The sequence below is a fragment of the Erythrolamprus reginae genome, chromosome 1, assembly GCF_031021105.1.
Source record: "Erythrolamprus reginae isolate rEryReg1 chromosome 1, rEryReg1.hap1, whole genome shotgun sequence".
NCBI lineage: Eukaryota > Metazoa > Chordata > Lepidosauria > Squamata > Dipsadidae > Erythrolamprus > Erythrolamprus reginae.
The window spans coordinates 41,085,194-41,101,722 of NC_091950.1; the positions used below are offsets into that span (position 1 = coordinate 41,085,194).

The 16,529-nt window shown below is 42.6% G+C and overlaps 1 protein-coding gene across 2 annotated transcripts in view; it reads left to right on the top strand.

Moving 5' to 3' along the window:
- The window catches only part of PPM1A (protein phosphatase, Mg2+/Mn2+ dependent 1A), a 44,455-nt gene that overhangs the window by 9,247 nt on the left and 18,679 nt on the right, over nt 1-16,529 (top strand). For both annotated transcript variants that reach the window (XR_011559024.1, XM_070750663.1), the window contains exons 2-3: nt 10,900-11,750; nt 16,394-16,511. Coding sequence is in view for 1 of the 2 variants with exons in the window: in XM_070750663.1 (XP_070606764.1) it covers nt 10,917-11,750; nt 16,394-16,511 (952 nt within the window). In the remaining variant the exon portion in view is untranslated. The remainder of the gene's footprint in view (nt 1-10,899; nt 11,751-16,393; nt 16,512-16,529) is intronic.

The following is a 16,529-nucleotide window of genomic DNA, read 5'->3' on the forward strand; positions in this document are numbered from 1 at the left end:
TTAATATTTTTATGTAGCACTTTGAGTTTAATTGATATACAGTGTTCCCTCGATTTTTGCGGGGGATGCGTTCTGAGACCGCCTGCAAAAGTCGAATTTCCGCCAAGTAGAGATGCGGAAGTAAATACACCATTTTTGGCTATGGACAGTATCACAAGCCTTCCCTTAACACTTTAAACCCCTAAATTACATTTCCCATTCCCTTAATAACCATTTACTCACCATTATTACTGGTACTCACCATTGAATAAGACAATTAGTGATCCTGATATTTATAAACATAATTATTTATTAACAATAATTATTTTTTTGTTATTTATTTGCAAAAATTATTAGTTTGGCAATGATGTATGATGTCATCGGGTGGGAAAAACCGTGGTATAGAAAAAACCCGCGAAGTATTTTTTAATTAATATTTTTTGAAAAACCTTGGTATAGGCTATTCGCGAAGTTCGAACCTGCGAAAATCGAGGGAACACTGTAGTTGATTGATTCCATAATTTTAAAAAGATTTCTGATAACTAAGTTGCCATTCAATTCATTGTCATGTAGCAATTTTACTGTGTAGTACACTATGGTAACATATAAATCAGTAGTGCATTTCTTGTCTGTATGAAAATTAGAGTCTCTTCCTTATCTTCATACAATACCTCAGTTACTTCATAATACCGTTATAATGACTCTAAATATTTAGTAAAATGTTCATTGGCTGTAAGTTGCAAGATGTATGCATAGCTCATGCCAGGTATAAGAAATGTTTTATGCCCCCAGGTGGCATTATATTACAGCTCCATAAGTTCCAGTCACTATAATTAATAGCATGGGTTGGTTAGATTTTAATGGACCATTTTTGGGGACCAAGATTAGAAAATAGTGTGTTAAGCTCTAAAATGCTATTTGAGAATAATATATAAACATACAAGTAAATTCTACTACAGTTGCTTTTTATTTATTCAATTTTATACAAGAAGTCCTTGACTTATGGCCACAATTGAGCCGCAAATTTCTGTTGGTAAGTGAAACATTTATTATGGGAGTTTTGCCCCATTTTGCAACCTTTCTTGCAAAAATTGTTAAGTGAATGACTGCAGTGGATAATTTAGTAACATGGTTGTTAAGCGAATATGGCTTCCCCATTTATTTTGTTTGTCTAAAGGTTGCAAAAGGGGGTCAGGTGGTCCTGGGACATGGCAAATGTGAGTCAGTTGCCAAGCATCTATATTTTGCTCACATGAGCGTGGAGATGCTACAAAGGTCATAAGTATGAAAAATGGTCATAATCACTTTTTTCAAGCCGTTGTAAGTTTGAACGGTCACTAAATGAACTGTTGTGAGTCAAGGACTAACTGCATGGCCACCTGATTGAATGAATGACTCTAAGCAACTAATAGCAAAAAAGCTCAACAACCCCAAAATACCAATACCAGTAACTGCGGTCTGTGGAGAGGGGCAGCATACAAATCTAATTAATTAATTAATTAATCAATCAAGATAAAAACAGCCACAAAATATAACATCAATAAATATGCAGTACAAATATTTCAATCATTGATTTATGGGCTCCAATAAGATACTCCACCCTCCAAATCCAGAAAGATCACTATGTCTCAAGACTTTGTGAAAATCGTGTAGGATCAGAGGCAATCTGATTTCTCATGGGATGGTGCTTCACAGAGTAGGCACTGCAATAGATCCCACCAGAAAGCAAACTTTAATTGGCAGTACATACTCTTCCTCTTGGGACAGTTAGACATGATTGGGGAGATGCAGTCTTGCAAATAACCTTATATCACTGATTGTTTCCAAATATTAGTGGGGTTTTGGGTCTCAATTTGAAGCAAGTCTAATATGAAGCATTTGCATTTGCTTTTCAGTAACATTCATAGTACAGTATAGCAATTCCTGCTATACTCCCAGGTTCTAATTCTGGTAACATTCAGAACTATGAGATGTTCTAAACCAGGGGTCTCAAACTCAATTTACCCGGGGGCCACTGGAGGTAGAGTCTGGGTGAGGCTGGGCCACATCAGGTTTTCCATAAGAAAAGCTCTTACAAAAACAAGCATTCCAGTGTTATCAAATTTCTCTTTTTTTTTTCATCTTGTTTTGTGTTAAAAAATAATTCATGAGAAAAATTCATAAGAAAATAAATAAATAAATTAGTAATAAATAAATAAAATTATAGTAATAATAATAATACAGCAGATATAGAACACTGAAGAAACCACATATAGTTGCTGACTAGAGAAACGTAATTATTATTATTCAAATTCTGTAATAATAATGTCTGTATTAACAATTCTTTAATATTTAACGGACCTACAGTACATTGCGAGCTGGGCAGTGTTGGTGATGTCTGTGGTCTCATCAAGAGCGACTGAATATACACTGAAACACTTTGCTTTCTCACACAGTTGATCATAAATGTCACTTGACAGATCAGAAATGCGCTCTGCTACGGTGTTGGCAGAAAGGCTGATGTTGCTAAACTGACCTTTCTTTCCTGGACAATACTTGCAGCCTGTAATATGCACTTTTTTACAAATTCACCTTCTTTGAATGGCTTTCCTGCTTTAACAGTCATCTCACTAACCAACGTAGCTAGCTTCGACTGCTGCATCATTCTCTTTGGTTTCTTTCTTAAAGAAATCTTGTTGCCTCAGTAGATATGTTTTAAGATCAGTGACCCGGTTTGCTCTCTCATCTCCCTGGTATTTTGCATACTCCTCAGCATGTCTAGTTGTGTAATGACGTTTCAAATTGTATTCTTTGTACACCGCAACTTTCTCTGTGCAAATAAGACACATCAGGATGCCCCTGTGCTCAACAAAGAAATATTGCACTTCCCACTTTTCCTGAAATTGTCTGTGCTCATCACCAACCTTTCTCTTCACTGCAGGCTTTGAAAAAGACATGTTTGGGGCTTTGTAATATATAATTCCACTTGGTGTCACTGTTTCAGTGTTTAGTGGCTAAACTTTAGCTGATGCATCTTTTCCACTTTTTTTCTGTCCTGCTGAGTAGCAATTTCCACCTCCGCTTCTGAGCCCGAGGTAATGGCGCAAGTTTGCAAAATGCCTGGCTGATGTCCCGCCTCCAAGAGCAATATACCCCACAGTGATTGGTAGATTCATTCAGCTCTGCACACAACACTGAAAAGTGCCATTCGTATCAAACTCGGGCTGCACTAACATTAAACTTTGATATTGAGGTGGGGGCCGCAAACTATTGTCCCGAGGGCCGCAGTTGTTCTAAACTAAGTAGTTGTTATTAGAGGGTTATTGGATTTGGAAGATCACATCTCCATAATTTGGTTTCAGTACAGTTGTATTCAGAAAAAGAAAGCTCCAAGAAAGGATTCCAGTTTATACATCAGTATAAGATCACCTTTCACATGAGCTTGGATGGCTTTTGTAGAATATCCATCAGTTTTCTTGGCATGGTGCTAAAGTGATTTGCCATTGCCTTCTGGAATGATATCTCCGAGACCGCCTCCTGCCGCACGAATCCCAGTGACCGATTAGGTCCCACAGAGTGGGCCTTCTCCGGGTCCCGTCAACTAAACAATGTCGGTTGGCGGGCCCCAGGGGAAGAGCCTTCTCTGTGGCGGCACCGGCTCTCTGGAACCAACTCCCCCCAGAGATTAGAACTGCCCCTACTCTTCCTGCCTTCCGTAAACTCCTTAAAACCCACCTTTGCCGTCAGGCATGGGGGAATTGAAACACCTCCCCCGGGCATGTTCAATTTATACATGGTATGCTTGTGTGTGTGTCTGGTTCTTTTAAATCTTTAAATATTTTAAAGTTATTTGGATTATTTATGATTTGTTCTATCTTGTTGTGAGCCGCCGCGAGTCTTCGCAGAGGGGCGGCATACAAATCTAAATAATAAATAAATAAATAATAAATTTTACTTTCCTGTGTAACCAGTTATACTGGACTCCATGTTGGTCTTCCATGCAAGTACAGTGGTACCTTAAGATACGAACTTAATTGGTGCCGGGGGGAGGTTCGTAAGACGAAAGGTTCGTAAGAAGAAACATTGTTTCCCATAGGAAACAATGTAAAGTCAATTAATCCGTGCAACCAAAAAAACCCCCGCAAAAAAACGGCTTTCGGCGACTGCTGGGAAGCCGCGCGGCTGTTTTAAAAGGTGACAGCCGGCCTGGGGGGCTTCCCAGCACCCCCCTGAACCCGGGTTCAGGGTTTGGGGGGGTGCTGGGAAGCCCCCCAGGCCGGCTGTCACCTTTTAAAAGAGCCGCGCCGCTTCCCAGCTGTCTCCTGAAGCCGAACGCGGAAGTTCGGCTTTGGTGTTTGGCGTTCGGAGACAGCTGGGAACCCAGTGGTCTCCCGAACGCCGAAACCGGAAGCGGCAAGGTGGGGGGGGGAGAACGGGAGGCTCAGCATTCCGTCAGTCGCAGCGCTGGCTGTCAACTTTTCTTTTTAGCACTGGGGAGGCAAGTCTGCTCCTGCCCAGTGCTAAAAAGAAAAGTTGACAGCCAGCGCTGCGGCTGACGGAATGCTGAGCTTCCCGTTCTCTCTCCGCCCCTTCGCCCCCCTGTGTTCCTAGGAGAAGTGCTGGTGAGGAGCAGAAGGTCTGTCTTGCCTCAATCCCCAGCACTTCTCCTAGGAACACAGGGAGGCGAAGGGGCGATGGGGGGGAGAGAGAACGGGAGGCTCAGGAAGGGAGCTCGGGAAGGAGCCCACGGTCAGTCGGCTGCGGGCGGGAGGAAGGCGATTGTTCCGCTGTCGCCAGCATGGCCTGGTTGGCAGCGGAAGATGTAACCGAGCCCACGGGGGATTCGACTTCCACCCACAGCCGACTGATCGTGGGCTCCTTCCCGACCTCGGAGAGCTTCCTGGTTTTCGTCCGTGTTGGATTCGCGAGCTTTCATGCCCAGGAAGCTCTCCGAGGTTGCGAAGGAGCCCATGATCAGTCGGCTGCGGGCGGGAGGAAAGCGAATGCCACGGGGCTGGGCTCGGATCCCCCCCTTACCAGCCCCGCCGCGGAAGGCGGATTGAGCGGCCGGCGGTCTCCGCCACGGAGCCTGGCCCCGTGGGCTCGGTTACATCTTCCTCTGCCAACCAGGCCATGCTGGCGGCAGCGCAACGAAGAGAGACATTTGCTTTCCTCCCGCCGGCCCTTCAATCGGGCCGGCAGGGAACAGAATGGAGCCTTCTGCGGCGGCTGCCTGCTGGGCTGGTAAGGGGGGGAGCCGAGCCCAGCCCCGTGGCATTCGCTTTCCTCCCGCCCGCAGCACTTCTCCTAGGAACACAGGGGGGCGGAGAGAGAACGGGAAGCTCAGCATTCCGTCAGCCATAGCGCTGGCTGTCAACGTTTCTTTTTAGCACTGGGCAGGAGCTGACTTGCCTCCCCAGTGCTAAAAAGAAAAGTTGACAGCCAGCGCTGCGACTGACGGAATGCTGAGCCGGACCTCCTGCCCTCTCTCCCAGACAAAACCCCAAAGTGGCCTCCCGAACCCGGAAAGAAGCCCCGCCGCCGGCTGTCACCTTTTAAAACAGCCGGGCGGCTTTCCAGCAGCCTCCGAACGCTGAACCCGGAAGTTCGGGTTTGGCGTTCGTAACACGAAAAAAGTTCGTACGAAGAGGCAAATTTTTTCTGAACCCCGGGTTCGTATCACGAGTTGTTCGTAAGACGAGGGGTTCGTATCTTGAGGTACCACTGTACAAACAAACACCAACTCTAACTTTTTAGAGAAGCTAAATTTAATTTAATTTCTTCTTCAAATTATGGATGAATGGAGTTCAGTAATCCTTCTTACCTTTTTATTTATTTATTTATTTATGTATAATGGCTTCCAGATGTAGAAAAATTCACACTAGTTCAGTAACAATTATTTGAACTTCAAAATTAGGTAATTACATTTGTTTTCTTTAACTGTAATGATTATAGAATTTTAGGGATAGAATTCATTGTCTTGTGGCATAGCTGATGCAGTAATTTAAAAGTGTCTTATTGGATTGGATTATCATGAAGATTAAAAATAAATAAATTGTTGCATTGAGAAAGTAGTGAAGAGCCCTTCTTGCATATCAGGGCTTTCCAAATTCTTCCAGCCACTGAAGTTTTCAGAATGGCATTCTTTGTGAGATGAATTCACTGCCATTGACAACATGAATTGGTGGAATTCTATACTTCTTTCAGGGTAAGTAAGTGCAGCTCAGTTCATACAAGGTAACTTATTCCAATCCTATTTATAAGTCAAGCAAGGGAAGAAAAACTATTGTAGTTGTTTTCAAATAATTCAATAACTCCTGTTAAGAATATTAGAAATGCTGTTTTATCAGTCAAATATAACAGATTATATAGAATTGTATAATACAATACTAGAATCAGTAATAACCATCCTTGCTCATTTGTTCCTAGTAAAGACATGCTTGAAGTGATTGTCAGTACTGTATAGGCTCACTATAGTACCAACTAGTAAGTTAATCTTCTGTAATACTTACTTTAGATGAAATTTTCTAAGTTAATTATGTAATGTGAAAAAATACAAAACACTAGTTGATTTGAAATACAGTGGTACCTCGAGATACGAGTTTAATTCGTTCCGGACCTGGGCTCTTAAGTCGAGCAGCTCTTATCTCGAACGACTTTTCCCCATAGGAATTAATGTAAATAATTTTAATTGGTTCCAGCCCTCAAAAAACTCACAAAGTTAGTCTAAATTATGCAGAAAGACATGTTTTTAATGAAGAAATGTACATGTACATATAAATGAATAATGAAGTTTCTTTCACTTAACTTGTAAACTTTCTTAAACTTTTAAATTTACATATGTTCAACTTCTCTGCCACCCAATTCTGTAGGACAGAGGTCCCCAACCCTTTTTGCACCAGGGACCGGCTTTAAGCGATCAAGAGAGGAATGGGTGAATGAATGGACGGAGGGTGGGAAGGAAGGAAGGAAAGAGGGAAGGGACAGGAACAGAGGAAGGAAGCAAGGAAACTTATGAAAGGGGAGAGTAAGAGAGGAATGAGTGAAGGGAGGGAGGGAGGGAAGAAGGTGGGAAGGAGAAAGAAAAGAAGAAATAGAGGTAGGGAAGGTAAAAGAGAGAAAGAAAAAGAGCAAGAAAGAAAGCTGCAAGCACCCCCCCGAGCCCTCCAGGCCGGCTGCAACCTTTTAAAACACGCGCGCCGCTTCGCAGCTGTCTCCTGAAGCCGAACGCGGAAGTTAGCGTTTGGCTTCAGGAGACAGCTCCTTGGCGCTTGTATCTCGAATTTGGGCTTGTAAGTAGAACAAAAATATCTCTCCCCTCCCAGCTCTTATCTCGAGTTGCTCTTAAGTAGAGCAGCTCTTATGTCGGGGTTCCACTGTATAAAATATTACTTGACTTGAAAGTAAATATACACACAGTTACATATACTGTATATTGCAGTTCCACTCTTTAAAATAGTATTGTTCTTGAGTTGATTTTGATCTGTTCTATAAAAGTAGGTGGGAGCATCTTCAGTTTGTTTCTTAATTTTTCTGATTTAAATGTTTTACAATTACCATTTGTAATAAGTATAGATTTCATCCGTTCCCTATTAAATGGTTTTTTCTTTATTCATTCTTTATTAGCATTGACAATTTCCATTTTTGTGTTTTAGTTTCCTTTCTATTAATAAAGGAAAATATTAACAAGCACAAGTTGAATAAGTAACAATTTCAGAATAAATGCCTGCATGTTCTTTTTCATTATTTTGGAGGAGGAGAATTTAGAATGGTCCCATATTTTTTTCACAAATTTAATAAATCTATTTTGTCCCTTAACATCTTTCTCCCACCAATTAAAAATACAAAATAAATTCATAAAGACAATTCCATCTACTCTGTACTTGACAGAATAAATGTCTTCCATAGGAGATATGGTTCTAACTCCTGTTGACTTTGACAGGGAAAGGGATTTATGTGAAAATCTATGGAATAATGTACTCCATAAACTTCCAGTATACATTATCCGAACCAAAAATATCCTACTGAAGATGCCCCTCCCTGTAAACAAAAAAACCCATTATTATTTTCAAGTTCCATACAAATCCGAGGTTGGCTGGATTTACGGCACAGACATTGCATTGATACCTATGGCATACTTTTACAAGAATACAGTTGTGATTATATAAATAAAGCATTTAATTCTTCAGCTAATTTGATTAAATATATATATATTTTATTTATTTATTTGGACTTACATGCCATCCAACTCCCAAAAGACTGTAGGTGGCTTATAACCGAATACACACAAATACAGTGATCCCTCTATTATCGCGAGGGTTCCGTTCCCAGACCCCTCGCGATAATCGATTTTTCGCAATGTAGGGTTGCGGAAGTAAAAACACCATCTGCGCATGCGCGCCCTTTTTCCCATGGCCGCGCATGCGCAGATGGTGGAGTTTGCGTTCCCCGCCGCCCACGCAAAGGGGAAACCCCAATTCGGCTCCTTGCTGCTGCTGCGCTACCGAGCAGATCAGCTGTTGGGCGGCCGAAGGAACCTTCCCTGGGTCTTCCCCTCTTGCTGGCGGGCGGGCGAGCGGCGGGCATCAGCGAGGAGCCGGGGTTTCCCCTTTGCGTGGGCGGCCGGGAAGACCCGGGTTGGGGGTTCGGGGGGGTGCTGGGAAGCCCCCCAGGCCGGCGGCGACCTTTTAAAACAGCAGCGCCGCTTCCCAGCTGACTCCCGAAGCCAAATGCGGAAGTGGTGTTTTTTTTAATTTTTTTTTTTAAATCGCGATATAGCGTTTCGCGGAGATCGCGAAACTCGAGGGATCACTGTATAATATAAACCCCCCTAAAAACAGTTCAAAACAATTTTAAACCAATAATTAACAATTAAATCATTTAAAAAGAAAAAAATCATGCATATCTTTACTGGTCGAATCCCGATGGCATGCCATCTGATCAACGATTCTAGGGTTGTAGTAAAAGCCAGAACTTTATGGCTTTTCAGAAGACCAGTAGGGTGGGGGCAGTCTGGATCTCGGGAGGTAGCTGGTTCCAAAGTGTCGGACAGCCACAAGAAGGTCTTCCCCCATGGGCCTGCCAACCCATACTGTTTAGCAGATGGGATCCAGGGAAGACCAACCCTTTGAGCCCTTATCGGTCGCTGGGAGCTATGTGGTAGGATACGGTTTCGAAGATAGTCTGGTCCTAAGCCATGTAGGACTTTAAAGAGAATGATCAACACCTTGAATTGCGCCCGGAGACCAATCAGGAGCCAGTGCAGTCTGTGGAGAATTGGTGTAGTGTGTGTGTACCTAGGTGCACCCACAACAGGTCACGCAGCTGCATTCTGGATCAGCTGCAGTCTCCGAACGCTATTCAGGGGTAGCCCCATGTAGAGTCCATTGCAATAATCCAACCGTGAGGTGATAAAGGCACGAGTGACCGTGAACCTCCTGGTCCAGGTATAATCACAATTGGTGCATTAGGTGAACTGTGCAAAGGTTATATATCTGGTTATATATGTATGTATGAATGTGTGTGTGTGTGTGTGTGTGTGTGTATATATATATATATACACACACACACACACATACACACACACACACACACATACATACATACATACATACATACATACATACATATAGTTTCCTAGGGACAATTTAATTTTGTGCTGGTGGTTCATGTAAATCTATATTCCCTATTCTCAGTTGACTCCAAACATATGCTATACTTACATTATTTCCAACATTTCTGTCATCTTCCACAATTTTCTTCCCTACAAACGTTTTTCACAAAACTACTGTCACTTCAAACCTCATTGGATTATATGAAGTTTTGGATTGTTTTTAGCTACTGTGTACATGATTTTTCACTTGTTTGCATTTATCTATTTCATTTGAAGAGAGATTACAGTACAGTATCTCTTCACTGACCCTTTTTGTTATTACACATTTTAATTAGACCTGGTCACATTGGCTCCCAATCCACAGTACCATCCACTAGAATATTTACACTATAAATGGAGAGGTGAGTGTGTTTTGTGGATCAGATTAAGTCCCCTACATAACCTGCTAGGCTGGCTAATGCCTACTGCTAGGCTTTGAAAAGGGATATGTTTTGCTTTAATGTGTTCTGTGACATTAGTATGACTTTCTGGTTGGGAAAAAAAACCCCTTTTTATAGGAAATAATATTTGCATTTTCTCTCTGACATTTTATAGGAACAGATAAAAGTGACAGAGAAAGGCTATAAAACAGTGTTGGCATGGTATTAGAATAGATTGTCCTTCCAAGTCTAGCAGTCTCCCATCTCTCCTCATTATTGTGTGTCTGTTAATGGCTGCTGGGAATTACAGGCCAAAATACGGAAGAAGGCTGAATTAGATCACTGAGGCCTTGTAAAGTCTGATAATCTTAACATCAGTCAGTTAAATTAACTTTTTTTTCTAGCTGTGAATATTCAAGCACTTTAATGATCCATCATGTCTTACTATGTGGATACATGTTTGAGCTAATTGAATCTAGATTTGTGTTTTATTACATAAATATCTGAAAATATTATTGTTCTGTGCAACAAATGATTCAAGGACCATTGTTTATTTCTGAATAGTTTGAACTTTGGCTTGCTTTGTTTATATTAACTACAAATATTTTGTTAAAAGACACATAAATAAAATACAAACGCTTCTCATGCATAGTAACAGTTTAAATATTTGTATAAACATACAAAGCATGCTTAAAGCAGAAGTCTATAAATCCGCAAAAGCAAAACAGTTGAGCTTCAGCTGACATTGTGTGATTCAACTTAATGGACTAGGACTATAGGATTACAGTTCCATTTTGAGAATCTTTTTTCTTTGAGAAATGAACCAATAGCTAAATTCTCTTTCCCTCCTCTCTCTCTCTCTCCCCACCCCTCGTGACAGTTTAACAGCAGATACTTTTATCTCCACAGATTTGAAAGAATACATCATGGGAGCTTTTCTAGACAAGCCAAAGATGGAGAAGCACAATGCCCAAGGGCAGGGCAATGGACTACGCTATGGGTTAAGTAGCATGCAAGGTTGGCGAGTTGAGATGGAAGATGCACATACATCTGTGATTGGCCTGCCAAATGGACTTGATGGATGGTCTTTTTTTGCTGTGTATGACGGACATGCTGGATCCCAAGTTGCCAAATACTGCTGTGAGCATTTATTAGATCACATCACAAGCAATCATGATTTTAAAGGATGTGGTGCTTCACCATCTGTGGAAAGTGTAAAGACTGGAATCAGAACAGGTTTTCTGCAGATTGATGAACAAATGAGGCTACTCTCAGAAAAAAAACATGGCGCAGACAGAAGCGGATCAACGGCCGTGGGAGTCTTGGTTTCTCCCCAACACATTTACTTTATCAACTGTGGAGATTCTAGAGGTTTACTTTGTAGAAACACCAAGGTTTATTTCTTTACACAGGATCATAAACCAAATAATCCACTGGAGAAGGAGCGTATACAAAATGCAGGTGGTTCAGTAATGATTCAACGTGTGAATGGATCGCTGGCTGTGTCTAGAGCTCTTGGGGACTTTGATTACAAATGCGTTCATGGGAAAGGACCCACAGAGCAACTTGTCTCTCCAGAACCTGAAGTATATGAAATTGAGAGATCAGAAGAAGAGGATCAGTTCATCATATTGGCTTGTGATGGTATCTGGGATGTTATGGGAAATGAAGAGCTGTGTGAATTTGTCAGATCAAGGCTTGAAGTCACTGATGATCTTGAAAGAGTTTGTAATGAGATAGTTGACACCTGCTTGTACAAGGTAGCCAGAAATTCTGAAGGAAATGCATTTTTATTACATTAGGGGTTTTACATGGGGGCTAAAAATCTATATATGTTTTATATCTGGGTCCCCAACCTTTTGGACTTTAGGGACCACTACATTCATAATTTTAAATCCCGCAGACCACTAATACTAATTCAGCACGTCGTTTGCTGAAGCGGCTAGACTCCCAGTGATAGGGTGGAGTCCTTCAGGCATTCCCTCCCCTTCTCTCTTTCTCTCTCACCCCCCTCTCTCTCATTTCTCTCTCCCCCTCTCTCTTTGTCTGTCTCTCATCTCTCTGACTTCTCTATTTTAACCTTCTCTTTCTCACCTCTCTCTCTCTCTCTAACATCTCTCTCTCATTCTCCCCCCCTCTCCTGTCATCCTTCTCTTTCTCTTTCTTTCATACACACACACTTATAAATAAATAAACTAAACACACACACACACACACACACAAACATACATACATACATATATACCATGTTTCCCCAAAAATAAGACAGGGCCTTGACCTTATTATCGGGGGGGGGGGCTTATTTTTGGGGTACAATAGGCAGCGAGCGTATGACTGGATGTTCCAACACCATTGCCTTGTGGAGCAGGACTCTGCAAGGTTTGTTCTGCTGTTGCATGCACAAACTGTAATACTGCCATGAGCTTCATCATACAGCACTTCTGGGGTCCTGCTGCTGTTCATTCATGCAATGATACAAGCCTTGCAGATCCTGCTCCACAAGGCAGTAGCAGTGGCGTGATGAATCTCACAGACTCATTTCTGGCAGGGGGGATGTATTGGGCTGCGAGACGTGCGTCCTACCTACCTGATACTTGTAGCTCCATCACGTTCCTCGGTGTTGTCCAGAGAAGCCCATTATAAAAGAAAACCTTTCATGAGCTCAATCAAACTTCTCGAACTTGTGAGTTTTCTTTTACAATGGGCTTCTCTGGACACAACACCAAGGAACGCGACAGCTGCAAGAGTCAGGTAGGATGCGCATCTCGTCGTGGGGCACAATTTGGGGGTGGCAGGTCGAGCGGGATGGGTCACAAGACTTGTGTCCTACCTGGGTCTTGTAGCTCTGTCACATTCCTCGGAGTTGTGTCCACTGGGAGAGTGAAGAAACTCTCGCGGGCTGCCTGAGAAAGTCAAGCTTACAGCCAAACTTCTAGCCAGGGTCAGCGGCAGAAGCAGCTGGGCATGCACTTCTCTTCCAAATGGGCCCCCCTCTCTCTCGGTGGGGGTGGGGTGGGGAGGGTGCACTTAAGACAGCACCAAGAGAAGGAACCTTTTGGCTGCACACTGAATGTAAGAAGTCTTTCTTCCCTTTCGCTCCAAGAGACTCACAAAGACTCATTTCTGGCAGAGTTTGGAAGAGAGAAATATTTCTTGTGTGCAGCAAAAAGGTTCCTGTCGAGAGAGGGGGGAGGAAGAAGGAAAGGCAGGTGCTTTGCTTCAGGCAGCCTGCAAGAGTTTCTTCCCCCTCCTGCTTTGCTCAAGAGCCAGTGGCAGGGGAGGGTCAGTGGACACAACAACAAGGAATAGGTGGCTGTCCTGAAAGGGATTCCCACTCACTGCCCTCGCCTGCATCCCCTGTCTCAAGGACTTGGGGAGGGAGGGGTATAGGATGAGTAGCCCAGGCCGGCGAGTGAGGGAGGAAGGCATGGGTGGGAGGAAGAGCCGAAGGGGGAAGAGCCAATCCGCAGCCCAGCACTCTCCATCTGACTACAGGACTCTGCAATGTCAGTAGCCGCAGAGGCACAAGCAGCGAGTGCCTGAGAGTCACGGTGCACCAGCGGCTCTGCCATGGGGAACAGTGGCAGCAGCTCCAGGCCAGTACACGGCTCCCCTGGCAGGTCCCCAGAAAGCCTCAGCCGCTGTATGTGCAGTGACAGGGACAGGCTGGATGCGCCCACATGCTGCTCAAGCCCTGTGCTTGTGGGCTCGCTATACCCGAATGGCCTCCCTACCTCCCCTCGCAGGCATGAGCGGGTTTCCATAGACTACCGGAGGCAGCCTAGAGGAGCCCAGCCAGTCCCACAGGGTGTGTACACACTCGCATCCCGCTTGCTTGCTCTCACTCTCCTGGCCCAAAGAGTGGCTGCCACAAAAAGAGTAGCTCACCTTTCCCCGGAAAGTAGTTGCGGGGTGTGTCTTATTTGGGGGGGGGAGGCTTATTTCAATGCATGCACTCAAAAGCCCAATTGGCCTTATTATGGGAACATATATTATTTTTGGGGAAATGTGGCATTTGTGTGTGTGTGTGTACATACACATGGTGGGATGGGCCAGCCACTGGTGTATTCATCCAAGAGGGAGCCAAAGCAGGGGGAAGAATGCACTGCAGGTTGCCGACACATATTGCTTTGATCGGCCTGTGCTGCCCCCTCCCTCCCCCATACCATTACCTCATTCCAGCTGGTGACAGCTGTGCTGCAAAGTTGCAAGTTTCATGTAGCTCTCTCTGCAGCAGAGATTACCAACCCCACCTTTCCGGTCCCATATTCCAGAGCTCTAGTCACAGGACTGGCCATTAGTCATCCCGGAGCAGCTCTTCTACTCCAGTGCACCACAGACTACCAAAAATTTTTCATGGACCACTGGTTGGTGACCTGTGCTTTATATAATCTTGGAAAGAGTTCCTTTGTGACACATGTGAAATTCAGAAAAGGGTATTTTTCCAATTAATAAATTGGCCCGATTATTTTTATTCTATGTTATTGATTAAGATGATACACTGCCAATAACTGCCAAAACTACACTTACTTTGCTAACAAATTGCTGAATTAGCATTGTATTTGTATATTTTTGCAATGTTGAAAAATGGGTAGTTAATTTTTAGAGCCAATTAGAACATTATTTTTTATTTTATATTGTAATGTTTTGCAGCATTTTTTTTAAAAAAACGGTGCAATGGTCTTGTTTCTGCTATAGGATTCATCAAGATTCTGAATCAATTCAGTTCATTTACTGTTTGTTTGCTTTTTTACCTAACATACCTGGGAAGCTACAACTTTAGGCTGAGGATTGCTGGTGTGTGCAGCAATATTTAATTTCTATGTCGGGCTGAATTTCACTATTTGCTTTGTTTGTCTAATTAAAAAAATCATCTATGACATATAGACAGGTATACGAGGGGTTGCCACAGAGAGGAGGGGATCACTTTATTCTCCAGGGCACCGGAGGGCAGAACGAGGAACAACGGCTGGAAGCTATCCGAGGAGAGATTCAACCTGGAAATAAGGAAGAACTTCCTGATGATCAGAACGATCAACCAGTGGAACAATCTACCAGTGGACGTTGTGAACTCCAATACTCTGGACATTTTTAAGAGGAAATTGGACTGCCATTCGGCGAGGATGCTATAGGGTTCCTGCTTGATGACCTGCATGGTCCCTTCCAACTCTAACAATAAATAAAATAAATAAATAAATATATAATAGAGAGTTTGAGTTGAAATATTAACTTAATAATTTGAAGAACCCTGGTTTAAATTTCATCAGGGAAAAGAATTGATCTTAAATCAGGCTGCTTCTAATTATTAAGCCACTTAGGAACAAGTTAACAAATTACAATAATGATAATAACAACAACAGAGTTGGAAGGGACCTTGGAGGTCTTCTAGTCCAACTCCCTTCTTAGGCAAAAAACCCTACACAACATCAGACAAATGGTTATCCAACATTTTCTTAAAAACTTACAGTGTTAGAAAAAACTTAAAACTTACTTCTGGAGGCAAGTTGTTCCACTGATTTATTGTTCTAACTGTCAGGAAATTTCTCCTCAGTTCTAGGTTGCTTCTCTCCTTATTTAGATTCCACCCATTGCTTCTTGTTCTACCCTCAGATGCTTTGGAGAATAGTTTGACTCATTCTTCTTTGTGGCAACTCCTGAGATATTGGAACAATGCTATCATATCACCCATAATCCTTTTCATTAAACTAAATATATCCACATACCCTGCTACCGTTCTTCATATGTTTTAGCCTTCAGTCCCCTAATCATCTTTGTTGTTCTTCTCTGTACTCTTTCTAGAGTCTCAACATCCTTTTTGCATCATGGCAACCAAAACTGAATGAAATATTCCAAGCGTGGCCTTACCAAGGCATTATAAAGTGGTATTAACACTTTATGTGATCTTGATTCTATCCCTCTGTTAATGCAGCCTAGAACTATGTTGGCTTTTTTGGCAGCTACTGCACACCACTGACTCATATTTAAATGGTTGTCCACTAGGACTCCAAGATCCCTCTCACACTTACTACTGTTGAGCAAGATACCACATATACTGTACCTGTGCATTTTGTTTTTATTACTTTTTTCACCATTGAATTTCATTTTATTAGATAGCGCCCAATGTTCAGGTCTGTCAAGGTCCTTCTGTATCTTGACCCTATTTAAACATCAGGGAGAGTTTATATCTTAAGTTTAAAAATCAGGTAGGTAAATCTATATTCTCCTAACTATAAAATTAAGTTGAAATGAATTTTTATGTGAAATCAAAGACCATAGAACAGTGTTCTCTTTCATATCTTAATCAAACTACCTTTCCATGCTATAAATATGAAGATAGGTGTACAAATAGTGTGATTAGAAATGTTAAAATATATCTGAAACTACTTATTCCTTCCCTTTTCAGGGTAGCCGAGACAACATGAGTGTGATACTGATCTGTTTTCCAAATGCACCAAAGGTATTACCGGATGCAGTGAAGAGAGAGACAGAGCTGGACAAGTTCCTGGAAAGCAGAGTAGAAGGTGGCTCTTTAAGAAAAA